The sequence below is a fragment of the Antechinus flavipes genome, chromosome 2 (assembly GCF_016432865.1).
Source record: "Antechinus flavipes isolate AdamAnt ecotype Samford, QLD, Australia chromosome 2, AdamAnt_v2, whole genome shotgun sequence".
Taxonomy (NCBI): domain Eukaryota; kingdom Metazoa; phylum Chordata; class Mammalia; order Dasyuromorphia; family Dasyuridae; genus Antechinus; species Antechinus flavipes.
This window is the reverse complement of record NC_067399.1, coordinates 136,305,977-136,325,200: the sequence shown is the minus strand read 5'-3', so window position 1 is coordinate 136,325,200 and position 19,224 is coordinate 136,305,977. Positions and strand designations below refer to the sequence as shown.

At 43.3% G+C, this 19,224-nt stretch overlaps 1 protein-coding gene across 7 annotated transcripts in view; it reads left to right on the top strand.

Annotated features, from left to right (window-relative positions):
• The window catches only part of SLC20A2 (solute carrier family 20 member 2), a 123,618-nt gene extending 105,559 nt beyond the window's left edge, over positions 1-18,059 (top strand). For 5 of the 7 annotated variants that reach the window (XM_051975606.1, XM_051975603.1, XM_051975607.1 and 2 more), the window contains 6 exons: positions 1,930-2,046; positions 3,541-3,744; positions 5,417-6,008; positions 6,857-7,042; positions 7,605-7,689; positions 16,464-18,059. In XM_051975606.1, coding sequence (XP_051831566.1) covers positions 1,930-2,046; positions 3,541-3,744; positions 5,417-6,008; positions 6,857-7,042; positions 7,605-7,689; positions 16,464-16,628 — 1,349 coding nt within the window. In that variant the 3' untranslated portion in view covers positions 16,629-18,059. The other 2 variants (XM_051975608.1, XM_051975609.1) reach the window with 2 other exon arrangements.
• The last annotated feature ends 1,165 nt before the right edge of the window (positions 18,060-19,224 follow it).

Sequence of the window (19,224 nt, the reverse complement as noted above, 5' to 3'; positions counted from 1 at the left end):
CTGTTGGGCTTTGTTGGTAATCCAGTGGCCTTTTCCTATTATCCTCTTTGACTCACCTCTAGCACTTAACAGCCTTAGTCCCTTCTTACTTCCCTCCTCGAAGCACCTGCCCCCCATTGATGGCTTTTCTCTTACCTCTCTTTCCTGCTCCTTTGTTGGCTTTCCGTTTGTATTCTATTAGAATAAATAAAATTCCTCAGCCCTCTTCTCTTTTTTCTCTGTGTTCTCCTCTCCTCTTCTCTCCCCTTCCCCTTTCCCCCCAGCACATGCATCTGCATTTGTAACTATAATGGCTTATGGGTGAATAACAGATTTGTCCTCCATCTCTGACCTCCTGAGTGTGTTCTATTTTCAGTTACCTGCTAGATCTTTCTACTTGTATGCCAGATTTGGCCACTCTTCACGGTTCTCAAAACCAACTGTTAACTTTCCTAGAAAAAAAAAAAAAAAAACACCTGTTTTTCACCCAACTATTCCACCCTCTTTTAAGGGGACTAATTAATTTAAATAATATAAATAAGTGAAATATATGTATATATTTATAAGGAAATGTACATACATAAAATAATAAAAGTAAATAAAATTATCATTACTATGTGCCAGGCTCTGGGATTTACAAATAGTATTTAATTTAAGTCTCACAACCATCCTGGGAGATAGGTATTATTATCCCCATTTTACATTTATGTGAATTGCCTAGAATCACATTAGCTAAGAAACATCTCAGTCTAGATTTGAATTTAGGTTCTGACTCCAGGTTCAATGTTGTATCCACAGTGCCATTTATCTGTCCATATGTTGTCAGCTGCCTTATTACTATTAGTAATATTATTAATATTACTTTTAATAATAGCTGCCCTATTACCATTAATGATACTATTAATGTTAACCTCCTGATCATCTATATTCTAAACTTGTGTCATCTTTCACTCCTTTTTTTCTCTTGTTGTTGTATGTATTTGCCAAGTTCTCACGATTAACTCTAGAAACTGTCACTCGGTCTCAGTCCCTAGTTATCCATATGACCATTCTGGACCAGCGTCTCATTCCCTTCCACCCAGGTTATTGTGATAGCTTCTCAGCAGGCCTCCCTCCCTATAATTGTTTCCAGTCCATCCTTCACAGCATTGCCAGAAAGCCTTTTTTGAGAGGCCCATGCTGCATAGCCCACCTCAGAATGACCAGCTCCTTAGCCTGCCATGCATTGCCCACTCTATTCTAACACCTCCTTTCCTAGCTTAGTCTCACACTATAGTCTCCATCACACGCTTAATGCTTTAGCCAGACTAGACAGCCCACTGTTTCCCAAACATGGCCCTGCTTCCTTCTGTGCTCCAGTATTGAGACTGTCTCCTCTTCCTGGCTTATGTCTCTCCACTGTCTTCACCTACGGAAATCCTGCGTTTGTTAAAGCCTTCCCTGATACCCCAGCTAGAAGTGTTTTTTCTTCCCTCTTGGAGCTCTTGTTCCACATTGTATCATTTTCCTGCATTGACTTTTATAATATTTTATTAGAGTTATATGTGTATATATCTTTTCTACTTTTCTAGCTTGTAAGCTTCTTAACAGCAAGTATATTATTTATCTCTGGCTCTATTATCAGACTTGTGTTGGAAGGGACCTTAGAGATCATCAGATCGAGCTCCATTGTACAAAACAGTAAACCAATGCTCAGAAAATTACACGACTATGTCTGAGATCTCTCAGCCTGCTCATGTCAGAACCAGGGGAAATCTCAGGTCATCTCCTAATTTCTGGTCTTATGCTCTTCATGTTCTATTACACTCTCCCTCAGGGCCTAATACAGTGTTTTGCACTGACAAGTTTCATAAATATTTGAGCTAAATCAAATGTATGAATGTTAATATGTTATTTGTGCTCAATTGAGAAAAATATATTAAATATTGTGTTGTTGTTTTAATTTCACAGTATTAGGTTTGATTCTTCCATTATGGGCAATAGCTCTCATTTCATTTGGTGTGGCTTTTGTATTTGCTATTTTTGTGTGGCTGGTCGTTTGTCCATGGATGAAGAGGAAGATTGCAGGTAAGATCTTATGTACTATGGTTGCCAAAATGTTCCCTGTTCCTTTCTCTTTACTTATACTTAGCTCTCAGTTATGTAATAGAGAAAACATTGAGGCATGAATAATATCAATCAGCAGGTTATCATACAATCATTTACATTTGGGTAAAATTATAATACTTTGCTAAGTAGTTAAGATACACATTTACATAAACATATCACACACTCCATCTTGGCTTAGACTCTTCCTGGCTCAGTTTTCCTTTCTTGTTCTCATTTTCCTGACTTTGATTGTACTTATTATAAATATATTGGGGATAGGATTTTTGGAAGCTCATTATTACTTTTTAAGTTATAAAAAAAAGTTTAAATTAAAAAGAATTTCCCTGTTTGTCTTAAAGAAAAGGATATATTTTCAATGAATTGAGAACATTCACATACACACATACACACACGAAAATTAGGCTAACAGTTTGAGCTCCAACTGGATAGCTGTGGAAACAGACTTGCATCAATATATAGCAATAAAGAATAATGATTTTTCAGTGATAATTCTCAGATCAGTTCAGTGTAATTAGAGAGAGTTCTTAAACTTGCCTTTTCCCTTCAGTAGCAGTTTTTAGACATGTGTCTATACACATTTATATGTATAGATTTATGTGTGAATGTATACATACATATATGTACATATGTATAGAAATATAAATAAAATTGTCTTCAACTCCACACTTCATTTTCTCTGTCTAGATACAACTAAGGTTTTCTGGTTTCTAAAGAAGGTACTAAAGATGCTCAAATTTAAAACATATTTTAAATACAGTGTAATGTGTATTTTGCTGAACTTTTTTAAAAAATTACATTAAAATGTTTTGCACAATTACCAAATTACTTACTATTTCAAGGAAGGGAGAGCTAAAGAAGGGAGGGAGAAAATCTGAAACTCATGACTTTTTTTAAAAAATGAACTATAAAAAAATTGTCTTTATGTTAAGTTGGGAAAAAAATAAAAAAATACTTTAAAATAAAATTACATTTAAGCGCCAATCAGAATTATTTTATGGTTGAAGGCAACCTGGCATAGTAGATGTCCAGTACACTGGACTTGGAATTAGGGACAGTGGAATTTCACTTAGCTTTTACTCAGAGTGACACTTTACAAAGTGTGTGACTCTTGTCAAGTCACTTACTTTCTCTCACTCTTAGTTTTTTCATCTATAAAATGGAGATAACAATTGTACCTACCTTACAGAATTGTTGTGAGGCTCAAGTGAAACAATGTATATAAAGAACATTTTTCAAACTTTCAAGTTGTATCTGTAAAATGTTAATTATTATTGTTATTATCTAAAAAGATGTATTGCTTTATGAAGGGTTTATAAAAGTTATATAAGTTATATAAAATTTATATAAAAGTTATATGTTATGTAAAAAATAAAAAACTTTTATATATATAAAAGTTATAAATATATATAAGATATATATATAAAGTTACAGCTTTAACTGTGTTTCTTTTAGGCAAATTAAAAAAAGAAGGTGCCTTGTCAAGAATATCTAACGAAAGTCTCCATAAAATCCAAGAAACAGAGTCCCCTGTATTTAAGGAGCTTCCTGGCGCCAAGGCAAACGATGACAGCACAGTTCCCCTCACTGCCTCAGCGCCTGAAGCCCCCGGCGTGTCAGAGAGCTCCGTAAATGGAAGCCACTCCCGAGTGCCATACGGTGAGGAGGGAAGTGGGTAGTTCTGCCCAGCAGCAATGAGAAGTTTCAGACGGTTCCGTGTCATGGGTCCCCAGTACCATAATCTAGAGGCTGCAGTGTGCTCAGGGAGCAGGCCAGAGCCGAGGGGCAGGGCTGGGTTGAGGCCTCCTCTAACATGGAGAGATTGCTGGCAGAGACTGCCCACCTTAGCTTGGCGCATTCCCTTCACTGATTAGGGGCTGTTTTTGAGGATTAAATGTGTAGGAAATTGTGACCAGAACCACACAAGTGAGGGTCTGAGCGGAGGAGATAGCCCCCATGGGTGACCTCTTTTATTTTCTCCAAGGGCATAAATTAGACCCGGTTAGCCCCAGAGAGCAGAGGGAGAGTTGACAAAAGAATCAGAAGCCCAGTCCCCTTTTGGTTGTTTGCCCCCCCCCCCCCTTTGGTGTATGAATGGCTGCGTCTGTCTCTGAAGGGAATACCCCATAAGTCGGACCACCACGGCCATCACAGAACTGGGCAGAAACCACTGCTTTAAGCTGCCACATCCCACAATCCTCGTTTTTCCATGAGGAAGAGAAACTTCCCACCAAACTGCTTCTCCACCCAGCAGAAACAGGGTGAACCTTTTTCTAGCTTCCTTCCAGCACTTTGAGCTGTGGGGTAGATGAATAACCAGTGAGGGGCCCGAACCACCCTCCCCGTGAATATGTTTGGGAATAATGGGCAAGGTCGCTGCTCCCAGAATCCTTATGGGCCTTGATGCTCCCAGGAGCAGCTTTCCAAGGTTACTGTTTTAGGGCCCAGGAAGGCAAGGACTAATTTGACCCAAAGGATGCAAAATGTCTGTGTCACATAGACCTGACAAAAGTCTTTCCTTTTGTTGTGAGATCAGATTTTCAGTAACAATTGTGAAGACCATAGTTTAAAATAAAAGAACAAAGGACCCACGTTAAATAGAGTACACCTCACTAGGGCTGCTGAAAAATGCCATTTGCCTGAACAAGTCTCATCAAAGACTTCTAAGCTGAGAAGGAAGGGGGAGGGAGACAATCTCCTCATCCTGCTGAGTACCCAAGAGCAGCCACGTGTGGCCCGGAGAGGAGGAGAGGGACCCGAAATTCATGGAGACAAGATAGGGCCATAAAATGGGTATCCTCAGATGTCTGCCCAAATGCCAGACCTGTGAGGAAGGAAGGGAGGGGAGGCGAGACCCCTGTGAGAGCGGGCAGCTTTAGCCTCACCAGGATCCCTGGGGCTTCCTGGGAGGAGACCAAACACTGAGAGATGGAAGGGGACCCCGTAGCCTAGGGAAATGGGCTGGGAGTGAGGGCACTGAGCACAGGAAAAGGGAAGGGCGGGCAGGGGAGAAAATCCGCTGCCATGGGGCTGCAGGCTGGAACCATGATCCCTGGGGCTGGGCTGGCAGGTGCAGAAGCAGAACTAGTACTTCCATTGGATCCTCTCACCGCTGGGGTCTGTCACCGTGGGTATAAAGTTCTACCAAACCTGACAGCTTATTCCTGACCCCTTTATTCTGTAGTCGCACTGGGTGATTCCTAAGGGATTTTTTTTTTTTAAGGAAACTTGACATACTTTTAAAAACATAGTTATTTCGTGCTTTTGTCATTTACAAGTTTCTAGGATGCCCATTTGGCACAAAATGCGAGTTCCTCTTTCCTCTTGCCAGGAAGGGCGCTTTCCATGACCCACGGTTCTGTGAAGTCCCCCGTGTCCAACGGCACTTTTGGCTTCGACAGTCAGATGAGGAGCGACGGGCACGTCTATCACACGGTCCACAAGGACTCGGGGCTCTATAAAGACTTGCTGCACAAAATCCATCTTGACCGGGGGCCCGACGAGAAGCCCTTGCAAGAAAGCAATTACAAGTTGCTTCGCCGCAACAACAGCTACACGTGCTACACGGCGGCCATCTGCGGGATGCCCGTGCACTCGGCCTTCAAGGCTGCCGACTCGTCCTCGGCGCCCGAAGACAGCGAGAAGCTCGTGAGCGACGCCGTGTCCTACTCCAAGAAGCGGCTGCGCTACGACAGCTACTCCAGCTACTGCAACGCGGTGGCCGAGGCCGAGATCGAGGCCGAGGAGGGGGGCGTGGAGATGAGGCTGGCCTCGGAGCTGGCCGAGCCCGGGCCGCCCCTGGAGGACCCCGGCGAGGAGGAGAAGGAGGAGAAGGACACGGCCGAGGTGCACCTTCTCTTCCATTTCCTGCAGGTCCTCACGGCGTGCTTCGGCTCCTTCGCTCACGGCGGCAACGACGTCAGGTAAGGGCTCGCCACACGTGGGCGCTGGCGAGTTCCCACACTCTAGGTCAGCTCAGCTCCGTGGAGGGTCTTGAGGCTAGACCTTGAACTTGAGGGAAATGAAGCATTCCTCCCCTCGGAGAGCTCCCTGGGGGAATGCCGCCCGCATGCCAGCCAGAGTGGGGGATAATGGGGAGGGGGGCTGGGGAGAGGGTCCGAAACCGCCTCATACTGGAGGAGGCCTCCGAAATGGACTCTGGGGGACCCAGGTAAGGGCGGGGATTGCAGCCAGCAAAGGTATGGAAGTTCTGGGGAAGGATCCACGGGAGAGAGGAGTGGGAAAGAAAGTGGCTGTGGGAGCCAGCGAGGAGCAGAGAGTGGGTGTGAGGGCTGAGGGAGGTGTCAGGCGTTATCCTGGGGCTATTGGGGAGCAACACGGCTATTAAGCAGAGAGACAAGGAGAAAGAACGTTAATGTTGGAGAGGCCGCAGGTGTAGTCGGAGGGCAGAAAAGCTGGAGAATCTAGTTAAGCCACAGTAGTCACAGGGGACAAGACTGAACTTCAGGGCGGTGGCAATGGGGCTAGAAAGAAAGGGGAAGCTATAAGAGACAATGTAAAGGAAGAACATTTGTGACTTCTCACTTTTTAGTTTCTAGACCCAAATTTTCTTAAAACAAAATAACCTACATATATAACAAAATAACTGGCTTGTCTTCATAAAAATTTTTTTAAAAAATCGATCATCCTTGGAAGAGTATTATTTAGACAGGCCTGAAGCACTAGAAAGTGAACCATAGGACTGGGAAATATGCTTGGAGACTTAAGGATTGTATAACTGATGTGTGATGACTGCTTTTTCCCCTCCTAGTAATGCAATTGGCCCCCTCGTAGCTCTCTGGCTTATTTACCAACAAGGTGTAGTGCTACAAGAAGCGGTGACTCCAGTCTGGTTGCTGTTTTATGGAGGAGTTGGAATTTGTGCGGGTCTCTGGGTTTGGGGAAGAAGAGTGATCCAGACGATGGGCAAAGACCTCACCCCAATCACCCCATCCAGGTGAGTGCAAAGTTACCAGTGAGAGCCACTGATTGTTTACAGACTGACAAATGAATGAGTTTCGTCCCTATGATTGGTTTTCATTTTTCTTTTATTTCTAATTATACATTTCTTTTCCCTTGATAATTTTAATAAAGGTCCTGATAGATACCTGATTTATCGAAACCCCTGGGAACTGAGGAGTCTCCTGATTTCCTAATAACTACAGACCTATAAAGTGAGAAGATAGCAATTCCTGAGCATCGAGACTCCTCCAGAAATCGAAACTGTCCCCCTTATTTGTGTCTGTCCCACTCCCGTGGCCTCTGACAGTTTGCTCTCCTGAATGCGTGGCTTTAAGAGTAGAAAGGCTAGATCGGAAGCTCCCCACACGCTAATGCAGATTTATGAGTGTGCATTGTTCTCATTCAGCAGTCTCTTGTTCTGTTAATGCGATTCTGAATCAGTCAGCAGTAAACAATTGAACCAAAGAGTATTCTGGTAAGACTCTGGCACCCTGCCCGGTGTCAGTTAGGACTGATACAAAGAATGACTGTGCAGTGTTTTCTTATGCCCCCTGCAGTGGATTCACTATTGAATTGGCTTCGGCGTTCACAGTTGTGATAGCTTCCAATGTTGGACTTCCTGTCAGTACTACACACTGCAAGGTATGCCTCTGCCAAGCGACTGCAGTCCAGGCGGTGGGTCCCACTGGACTCCAGTCCTCGGGCTGCCAGGGCCAGCTTCGAGCGGCCCAGGGAATGTGGGGAAAGCCGATGCATCTCCGTGGCTGCGAGGGCGCCTGCCCACTTTGGGCGGCAGTGGCCCCCTCCCATCACGAATGGCCTGCGTTCTCTGGAAGGCTTGGAAGTAGATGGTTTGGCCTTTCCCGGGCTGTGCCCTTCGAGTTTGGCCCTGAGCTTCCTCTTCTGTTCAGCGGCTGGGACATCTCTGCTTCCTTGATGCATGCACGCATGGCAAGGGCTTCCCTCATCAGATCTATGCTGCAGATTCTCCATTTGTCCTTTTTCTTCTGTTTCTTTCATTGTTTCCACAGTGGATTTTGCATTGAAGTAATGTGCGCGCTAACCGTGCTCTTAGCCTCAAATGGGGGCATTCCAATCAGCTCCACTCACTGCAAGGTATTGGGAGGTGATAGAGGAAGTCAAGCTAAAATCAGTCATCCAAATGAAATTGAAATAAAGTTGTTTCAGTTTGCTTTCTTTAGGGAGCCCTCAAAGGGACCACCGTGTCTTATGGTCACTTCCAGCTCACAAGTTGGCTGCCGGCAGGATAGGGTGATGGAAAGAGTCTTGGTCTTGGAATCAGCAGCCCTGACTCCAGCCTGGCACCCACACTAACCCTAAGACTCTGGGCAAGTTGTGCTCCCACACTTCCTCTTCTGTAGGAAAGAGGGATGATTATAATTTCACCCCATGATTCTTATTTGCCTAAAAGTGATTGAGCATCTTACTCAAAAGAATAATTCCTATCCTAATAGATTAATGGAGAGGTTGCAGAGAAAGTGCCAAACATTGGGATACATCCGGAAAGGCCCACCATTATTATTCAGACTCCACAAATTCAGAAACACTTCCTGATTTTTCTAGATGCTTCTGAATTCACTCCCAGATAATATGAGGCCTGCCTAAAGAGGATGGATTAAAAGCGATTTTCTAATAAACCTACACAGCATTGCTGAGGGGAAGTTCTAGATTGGTCATAATTAACATTTAAGACTAACTTAGGACCTTCCCTTTATGTATAAAAAATTCAGCAGCAGGAGGGAAAGGGAAAGTAGGGAAATTCCTCCATATACACTTAACCTCAAAGGGGTTAAAAAAAAGTGATTTAAAAAAAAACAAAACCCTAAAGTGAATCTGTACTAGAAGTGAACATTTCTTTTTCAGCTCTTAACATCCTATAGTCTCATAGAAAGAAACTTTGAAACCTTCTGATCCAACCCTTAATTCTACAGAGGAGGAAGATGAGACCCAAAACAGGGCCAGAGTCAAATTCACATGGAAGATGTAAAAAAGAAAGGTGGTCTTTCCAAACCATTTGTGGGTCACAAATAACCATTGGGCTTTTTAAGTGGGGGAAACACACTTTTCTTGATGTGTTTAAGTGTCTGTTCCTCCTAAAAATAGTTTTTTTTAATTTGGATTGGAAAAGAGGGAAGTATTGTTTGCTTTTGAGCAAACATTGACACTATATAAAGAGCAATCCTAATGAAATCAAACTGTTTCAAAGCAACTAAAGAATTTCTTGAAGAAATATTGCAGATTATTTCTTTAGTTTCTCTAGTTTGCTAACTGCTTTCCTAACTTTTCATTCATCAGAATGTTTATTAACAAACTAACTTGTTAAATTTTTTAAAATAGAATAATGAAATCCTACAACAGGATTTAATAATAAGTAATGCCAGTCTTGCTGATACCACCATATCCAGAATGTAAACTACTTGGCAACTGAAAAGTACAATGTACATACGAATAACAAACTCCAATATTTTATCTTAAAATATAATTTGATACAAGTGAACCCAAATGATAAAGAAAAAGAGTTATTAATGACATACTTATGCTAGAATAATATATTTAGATTTAATATAGAGAATCTGTCCTGAGATTTGCAGACCTTAAGATTTGGGACAATCAATAACAAGTATATTAAGTGATTTTATTTCAATGTCTTTCAAACATCATCCATATGTTGGATGCCAATTTCTCTAAATAAACATTTCAGCATTTCCTCAACTGTAAGCCTATCTGAGGTGAAGAATGTTTTAGAAAATAATAATTATCTTGGAGCCATCTGGAACCTGTGACTTTTTTAAAATGTATTTTGATAACTGCATTTCAGGATAATTGGTTTCCTTTGGTTTTTTGCATGTGTTTTGTTTTATGCATCTAAAAATCTTGTTTTAAGAAGACAGTCCATAGACTTCATCACACTGTCAAAAGGGTAAGAAACCCAAAATGAGAAGAATATGATAATTAGATTAATATTAATACATAAATCATGGGAGAAGGAGTGCCTAGAAAACCTAATTAGGTGTTCAGACTTCAATAAACAATTCTCTTTGCTTCTAAAACTTTTCATCATAATTAACTTACTCTGTAGACCCCTCTGCTGTTCTGCTGGAGGTGAGCCTGACCACTTATGCCAAGGTGTCAAACACTCTGCCAAGTCTATCAAGCAATAAAGGCTCTCAGGGTGGCCCCAGTGGTGGAAAATATGCCTGCCAACCAGTGACCAGTCTAGGGAGAAAGTCAGCAGAAGATTGACCAATAAGTCACGAATTTCTTTGGCCAGAGAAATTTGTTTAAAAACATTAAGTCATGGAATACTCGTTCTTTTGGAATCAGAGATTTTTTAAAACACTGAAGCATCACTAGACCTACTCGTACATCCTAGAGAAGTATTCCTGAAGACCACATACTTATTTTTTTATATTAGCTTTCCACTGTTCCTAAAATGGCTACTGTTGTTGTAGTTTGCCCTTCCTTCTTAAAGAGGATCATGATATCAGGGAGGGGATGCCATGACCTGCAAGTGAATTGGATTTCAGTGAAGGAGGGCTGGGCAAGGTCCCTTGCCTCGCTTTCCCCTCCAGAGCCATCTGGTTCAGTGGCTAGACAGAGCAGGACAACCAGAGATGGCCCTTGCCTTTTTAAGCTAAAGTTTTTAACAGGTCTCAGTTTGACTGAGGCATGTCCAATCAGTGATTAAGGCTAGGTAAGTAATGAGACAGAGAAGGATCTCTTTTACCTAGTTAAAAAAACAAAAAAAATATACAATGCATATATACATACATAAATACATTTATACATACACATATGTGGGTATACGTGTGTATATACATATGTGTGTGTATGTGTGTATAAAAGTCTGGGGATGAGGAGAGATTCTGGGGATTCTGGCCAAAATAGAAAAAATAATAATTTACATTCATTCTGAGCCAATCAGAGCCTAAGCAATGACCAAATGGCACTAAACTGGGACCTCCTGTTGCTCAATCAGTGACAGCCAGAATAATTTGGGTTTATTGCATGATCCAAATATTTATTTTTCATATTAATCTTCTGCTGTTCCTGAAATGCCTATTAGTAGTGTAGGTTAAGACATTCCATCACCTAGGAGAGATAATCTGATTAATGAATCCGAGGAAATAGGATCTGGAAAGGAAATTTTTAACTTAAATTTTATCAAACATTTATTAAGTATGTGCTAAGCACTTCTCCTTGGGAGTACAAAAACCAGAAAGAAATAGGACTTTAATTCATGAAATTTAGATTCTACGGGAGGGGCAGCATGCTTATAGAGATGGGTGAGTGTGTTCAGGTGGTCAGAGAAACTTCCCCATCAGAACCAGGGCATTATTGGCCAGCTCCCAGGCAAGTGCCTTTGCCAAATTAAGTTGGGAGTGGGGAAATCCCCTGTCATCCTCCCACATAGATTGATATTAAACACATGCAGTCTCAGGGGAGAGTAACTTGTGTGTCCCAGTGGGAAGTGTGGTTGGGTGGGGGACCAGAGGCAGGAGTGCAGGGCAGCCCCAAGGGGGACGATGAGAAGCAGCAGCCTTCAAATACCGACTGATATTTCACTTTTACCAAGCCTGCCTGTGTTATCAAAATTTAGAAAGAGAAGCACTATTTGCTTCTTGATTTGTGTAATTATTACAAGTGATAGGAGCATTCCTTCCCATTTCTTAACTATCTCCCAAGAATTTCTTAATCCAATTCCAAAGAGGCCTAAGAGGAAAAAGTCACCCTCCCCTGGGGCAGAATGCTACTGCTAATGAAGAAGTTCTGCTGGTCCTGGCTGTGACCCGAGAACCTTCCTGTTGGCCACTGCCAAGGAGAGAAAGGAAGAGCAGTCAGCTGCTTATTGGCACTCTCTGGGGGCAAGTAAATATGGCAGACAAATCCCCTCCTCTTCCAAAAAAAAGACATCCCTGGATGGTGAGTCTGACACCTCACCTTTGAATGAGGGAGAGCTCTGCTTTGTAACATAAGCACGAGTCCGAACCCCAGCTTAGATTCCCTCTCGGTCCCTCACTGAGCTAGATTGTCATCTGCCACATATTTCTTCCGCCTGCCTGGATCCCTGCATGGGATACGTGGGCTGAAGTATGTGAGAGCGTGGGACAGAGGGAAGAATCAGGCCCTATGTAAGGGCAGTCATGAATCCCACAGCCAGCTGCTGTTTCTTACAGCACGCTGAAATCATAAATCTGAGGGTAGGGGCAGAGGCTCAGTGGCTGAAAGTCACCACGCCTCAATTCAGATCTCTGCCTGGGCACTGTAGAACTGGTGTTGGGGCTTTATCACCAGCCCCAGGGCGGGCACCCACTCCGTGCTACCCACAGCCAGGCACTGGACAGACCTTAAACGGGAGCTGGTTGTCACTGACTCCCTGTCGCTTTTGTCATCTGCTCCCATTTATTATTAGCTGACACCTTGGAGCATTTGCAAGCATACATTATTTCTTCTGAGTATCACTTTGGAATGTGGCTGGCAAATAGGACAAGGAGGTGAATCCCAAGGCCCCAGCTGGTACTTACTGTAGTTCTCTGCAAAGGTTTGTAGAGGAAAGATGGCAGTGAAGAACAAAAATGAGCTTTTAGAATTACCAGGGCATTTCATTTACATGCTCTTCTCCCTTGCCACAGAAAATCAAGAGCTGGCGAGCTAAAAAAGCAGACACCCAAGGTACTAATTCTTCTAAATATCGGGGTAGCCTTTCCCTGTTTTGCAGAGGCTGAAATATGCACAGAAGGAGAATGCTTTTAGGGGAAAAAGTGACATAATAAAAATAACGTAAAACTGACTTTTATATGATAATTTCAGGTTTGCAGGCCCTTGGAACACATACTATCTCAGCTGTTTCTCATGACAATCCTTACTCCAGGTCTCATCCACCAGTCCGGTTGCTAAATGTATTGCCTTCCTCAGTGTGGCAGTGTCTTTGAGAGTTTCCTAGTGGCCACTAGTAAATGACCGCTGCTTCTACCACACAGTCAACTTACATCAATTAGTGCAACCCTCTGGTTTTTACTGGTCAGGAAACAGATGCGGAGTCGGGCTGAGGTGACTTGCCCATGGTCACACTTCTAGTTAGTGGCAGAGGCAATCAGTCAATCAGTAAACATTTATTAAGCACTCCTGTGTACCAGGTTCCACAGTAAGCTCTAAAGTTACAAAAAGTGGCAAAAGACATTGCCTGCTCTTAAAATGTTTAGTCTAATGGGCAGGACTTGAATCCTTGTTTTCTGCCGTCTGGTACTTCTCACTAATAGGTTTACATTTTTAAAACTATGCATTTCATTACCAAGGAGCTAAGCCCAGGTTAGCTAAGTAAGTTAAGCTTCAGTTTAATAATAGTCTGGTCAAACTAAGAAAACTAAGCAGGCAATTAGCTTTGAAAATAGAAATGTTCACAGAAGCAAAGTTCACTGGCTTGCTAATAATTCTTTCCTGCAATTAACTTCAGATTTGTGACACGGTCACAATAACTAAACATAGGCAGTCTTTGTGAGCTCTTAGATATGAATTTAGACCCAATCCAATGGTCAGATTTTTGATTATCCATCTGATAGTAGTGTGAAAGAAAGCATTTTGAGTAGCACAGGTCATTTAGACTAAAGGGTAAAGTCACCACAAGAAACCCCTAAGTTAGAGTAGTCTTGACTCCAGATAGCCAGTCTGGATGGAACAAAGGCTGTTTATGACGGCTGAGTTGGGTTTTCCATTTTAAATGATCTGTACTGTAACCTACTGGATAAATCCTCTGATTTACCTGAGATACAATGAAGTTAAATGACTTCCCCAAAGGCACATAGGGCATTTATAATGCACTTTCCAGCTTGCAGAGCACTTTCTCTTAGTCACCGGGAAAGGAAGAAGCTAACATTATGCTCATTTTACAATGGAGTAGATGAGAGGTAGGTGACTTGCTCAGGGTCACCTAGCCGAGGCGTCTCTGAGGGAGGAATTGGATTATGGCCTTCCTGAAGCCATGTCCAGCACTCTCTCCAGAACTCTCCCCCTCCCTTTTATTTTTGACCTAGGCCTCCACTTCCTTTACTGAAAAGTCTCTCAGGGTAGACACAGAATTGTTCAGGGACACCCCACCAGGGGCTCTTGTGCCCCAGATCCCCTTCTTGCGCTCTGCTTCCCAATGCTGCCTCTTCAAGATTCCCCAAGTGATAAACAGAATCCCACTTCACACGTAGACTAGAGCTAGCAGTATTAGCATTACTGGAAAAGCCAAAACATAGGACAGATGACAGTGAATATTAAAGGCTATGCTATTATTTTCTCAGGTCATTGATTGTTAAGATGTTTTTCTCCTCCTGGTGGCGTTTGCCAAGAAAAAACATTCAAATTAGTCCAGGAACTGGGCAAGCCGGACAAACAGAAAATATTTGATTGTGCTTAAGAGTGAGTTTTGATTAAGGAATGAATTACTGTTGTAATTTTTCCTCCCAGGTAGACACCTTGTTCTCTGTTTATCTATTTATAACTTCCCAGTTAGGGAAAGAATAGAAATGGAGCAAATGCAGTGGATAGAGTCAGGAAGTATCTGGCCTCAGACACTTACTAATTGTGTGATCCTGGGCAAGCCACTTAACCCTGTTTACCTCCATTTCCTCATCTGTAAAATGAGCCGGAGAAGGAAATGGCAAACTACTGCAGTATCCCTGCCAAGAGAACCATAAATGAGGTCACAAACAGTCTAAGAGTACGTTGGTCTCCATCAGAATCTCAGTCATCAGAATTCCTGCATCTGACATTTGTGGATTCTTGATTTTAAAAGAAACTAAATGAATTCTGCTTACTGGAGTACCATGGAAAAACTGCTGGAGGCAGAGTCAGAGGACTTGGATTTGAATCCCAGCTCTGCCCCATAATATGTCTCTCAATGTGGGCAGGTCACTTAACATCTCAGTATCTCAATTTCCTCATCCATCAAATGAGATGGCTGGGCTAGATGACCTTTGACCTTCTACCTCTAAATCTAGGATGCTAATGCTAACACAGTACTGATCATGAGATGTGAGATAAGAGATCTCATGGATCATGAGATCCAACATTGGATGGAGGCAAACCCTGAGATTCTGCTTGTTGGGGTCACCATTGTAAAAATTAGTTATTGATGAGAGGGGACAAAGGCCTTCATCCTATGACGTAACCAAATCCTACTGTCCTCATTTTACAGATGAGGAAACTGATGATAAAAAAGATAATTAACTGAATTGTCAAAAACGGGACAAAAGCATTCAGTTAGAAATCCTGAGCATAGCATCTTATTTCATTCTCACAAGCATCCTATGAGGAAGCCAAATCCTACTGTCTCCATTTTACAGAATAAAGAAACTGAAGATAAAAAGGATAATTAGGTGACTTATCAAAAACAGGACAAAGGAATCCTGAGCATAGCATTTTATTATTTCATCCTCACAGCAGTCCAATGAGGTAGCCAAATCCTACTGTCTTCATTTTACAGATAAGGAAAATGAAGATAAAAAGGATAATTAGGTGAATTATCAGGAACCCTTGACCTCTGTCCTCCAAAGTCGGTGGCCTGTGTGTGATACTATCATGCCTGGAAATGGGGAGAAACGATTTAGTCAGGGGAATACATGTGGCTGTGTGGAGAACCATTCTCTCCATCACTTGCCTCCAGCTGTAAGCGGTGCCCTTCGTTCAGGTACATCTGGCAGCTTCACAACAGCCCTTCCGAGTCTCCTGCCTTCGGTGGCCGTTCCTGGGGAGGCAGCCCCACGTGCCCCGGGGCCCCGGGCTTGGCCGGTCACCGGCGCTGTTTTTGGAGGGCCAGACCCACTGTAGGTCATGCTTTAGTTGTTTTCTTCAATGACATTCCTTTTTAGGCTTTTAATTTTTTTCCACTTTATGAATGTGGCCGGAGACCCTGAAGCAACGTCTGCTCTTAAAAATGCAAGCCCTGAGCCAGTAGAAAACCAGGAGCAGGTGTGGAGGCCGTGGCTGAGGGATCTATCTGGGCCTTTATAATGGGTCTAGTAGGAGACGCAGAAATGGCACCGGTGCCTCTCCGGCGTTGGTGAGCCTTTCAAATGCGTGCTCGTCTCCCATCGCAGGCGTTACCGCAGGGATCAGACCTATTAGGACTTAAAGAGGCTCCCTTTGGTTTTCCCTTTGAGCTTAAGTCAAAGCAGGAAGCGCTTAATTGCTATAGCTTCCCAGAGGAACGGGGCCCAGAAGGTAGACGGGCCTTGTGACCGGGGCCCTGCCCCAGCCACGGCCGGAGGAAGCCGAAGGAGGGAGGGAGGCTCCGGCTCCCGGGCGTCCCCCTCTCGGAGCCGCGTGGTATCAGCAAGCTGGTGGTAGTTGTGCAGCCGCGTCCTTGCTCGGCCGGCCCCTTCTCACTTGTCCATGCTCCCACCCCCCAGGTCGGCTCGGTGGTGGCCGTGGGCTGGATCCGGTCGCGGAAGGCCGTCGACTGGCATCTCTTCCGGAACATCTTCGTGGCCTGGTTCGTGACCGTGCCCGTGGCCGGCCTGTTCAGCGCCGCCGTGATGGCCGTCCTGATGTACGGCATCCTGCCGTACGTGTGAACAGGCCCCGGGCCCAGGCGCATGCGCCGTAAAGGGACGGCCCGGGTGTCTGCGGGGTCGCGGCCCCCCCCAGCGCGCGCGCGCGCGCGCGACCCCGTCTCCAGCGCACATGCTCACCACGCCACCCGCTTCGCCGGAGCCCGGAGTCCGGACAGTGGCCCCTCACCACGCTATCCACCCGAGCGGCAGAGCTCCAGCTTTCGTCATTAACCAAACTACTGTCCATCCCAACGTGCGCTCGACTGGTGACCTAACACGGGATGCCGCTCATCATCTATTACATATATGCTGTATACATAGAGTAGGAAGCACTACTGCGAATATAGTCAACGTTGGGGTGGAGAGGATTGCTAGAATTGTCCAATAAACCTGTATGTAATTATTTCAGTGGCGGTTTTTAAAGCCTTTTAAAGGCAGTTGTAGATTGGGAAACGCTTTCCCCCTGTTTGTAAGATAAAGGAGGTACAGGCTATATAACAAATTTGGAAACACTGTATGTAGGGCTGTGACGGTCTCTGTGCTATGGAAATAATACTGGAACAAAAGTTCACAAGTGCTTTCATGAAATAATTTGTCCATATACTGTATTGATTATTGTGTAATATATTGTAATTGCTTTTGTAAATACTTAAAACTGTAACTTTTTAATGGTGCATTTCCCTTTTACATTTTGGATCAGAGAGTTTTAGAAAGTACCAAAGAAGCAGGGGAGTATTTTGCCAGTATTACATTTTCACACTATATTTATCTCCTTCTTCCTTGTTTCCACTATTAAACCGGGATTATGGCAAGACCAATCATGTCTGAACCTGCCCCAGAGTAGTTGATTATGACAGCTCGACCCAGCATTCCCACATGGCATCAGTGGTCTATCGCCCTTCCCTCCCTTCCCTGCCCAAATACCACTGATCGGGAAGCTCCTGTGTGTTCTGAGGTCTGTTTAATAGAGAGAACAGATATATCTAAGGAAAAATGATAAATAATAATAGTGATAAAATGGTGCGGTATCAGGTCTGCACTTCAAATCCCCTCCCCAACCCACCCCCTCTTCCCACTTCTATAACCTCCTCAAAGAAACTCCAGTCACAGACTTTGAAATAGGTGTTATATATTCTGGGAAGGGGCATTATGGAACTAATCAGTTACAATTCAAGATTTGGTTTTGATTTTAGCTGAAATGATCACTGATCAGAAAGTCCATCGGCTTAGTGTTTGTATTGGAGGAACTGACAATGCCAGGATCCTACCCCGGTCCTTCAGCTGTTGTTTTTTTGTAAGTATGAGGGAGAGAAAGCTTGACTAATGCTTAGGAACCTGAGACTATTGAAATGCTGCTAAATTTTTGATATTGACAGACATTTTATTGGTACTTCATTGTGATTTTTTCATTAATCAGCCATATTAAATTTATAATAAAAATGACCCCTGAAATCCTGCTGATTGTGTTTTTTAAATTTAAAATTGTATTATCTTTGTGTTGTGTTTTTTTGTTTGAGAGTGCAGAGGCTGGTGTCTGCATGTGGTGTGATGAATTTTAATGGGAATTTTTTATATCTGTGTATTGCCATCTGATCCCAGGCATTTTTGCCCCATACCTAGAACACCATCCCTTCTTACCTCCCCCAATTCTGGGATCCCCAGCTTCCATCAGATTCTATCTAAAATCCCTCCCTTCTGCCTGAAATCTTTCTCAAACCCTTTTGATGCCTTCCCTATGATGGTTATCTCCATTGTATTATTGTTCGGTCATTTTCAGTCACATCCAATTCTTTGTGATCCCATTTTCTTGGTAGAGATACTGAGTGCTTGCCTTTTCCTTCTCCAGCCCATTTTACAGATGGGGAAACTGAGGCAAACAGGGTTAAACAACGTGACCAGAGTCACACATGAGGCTGAATTTGAACTCTGGTCTTCTTGACTCCAGACCCAGAATTCTATCCACCCTACTAACTAGCTATTACAATTTATTATATGTGTGTTGTATCATATTTATATATAATACATATAAAATGTGCATTATATACTTACATAAAACCTATATATTTTATGGGTTTTTATGTCATTTGTACTTAGTTGTTCTTGTGTTTTCTTCCCCATTAGACTATGGGCTGTTTATGTTTTTGTTTGATTCTTCACACAGTGCCTGGCACACAGTAGGTGTGCAATATGTGCCTAATTAATGATGATCCACTGATTGATGCCTGCTGTTGAAAGGGAAAGGTTCTTTTCCCTCAGAGCTTCAGGCCCAGTAGTAGAACACAGTTTGTTCAAAGCAGCAAGCCTCTTCTTGTGAACGGTGGCAGAAAAGGGAAGGGAAGCAGCAGATTGGGCAGGAAGAGGCCTGGACCAGACTTCCACCTTGGCTGTCCTGGGTGACCTTGAGGACCAAGTCGCTGAGTCTGGACCTCAGTTTTTTCATCTGTAAAATAGGGAGGTTGGTCGAACTAGTGTTCCCGCACTGACATTATGTGATCCCATATCAGGCCATAAACTTAAAACTGGCAAAGAGAGAAACTGAGACTCAAAGATTGAAGCTACAAATGTAACTTTATTTTAAATCATCATACACATGCTGACTGCCAAAGCGATGTTCCCA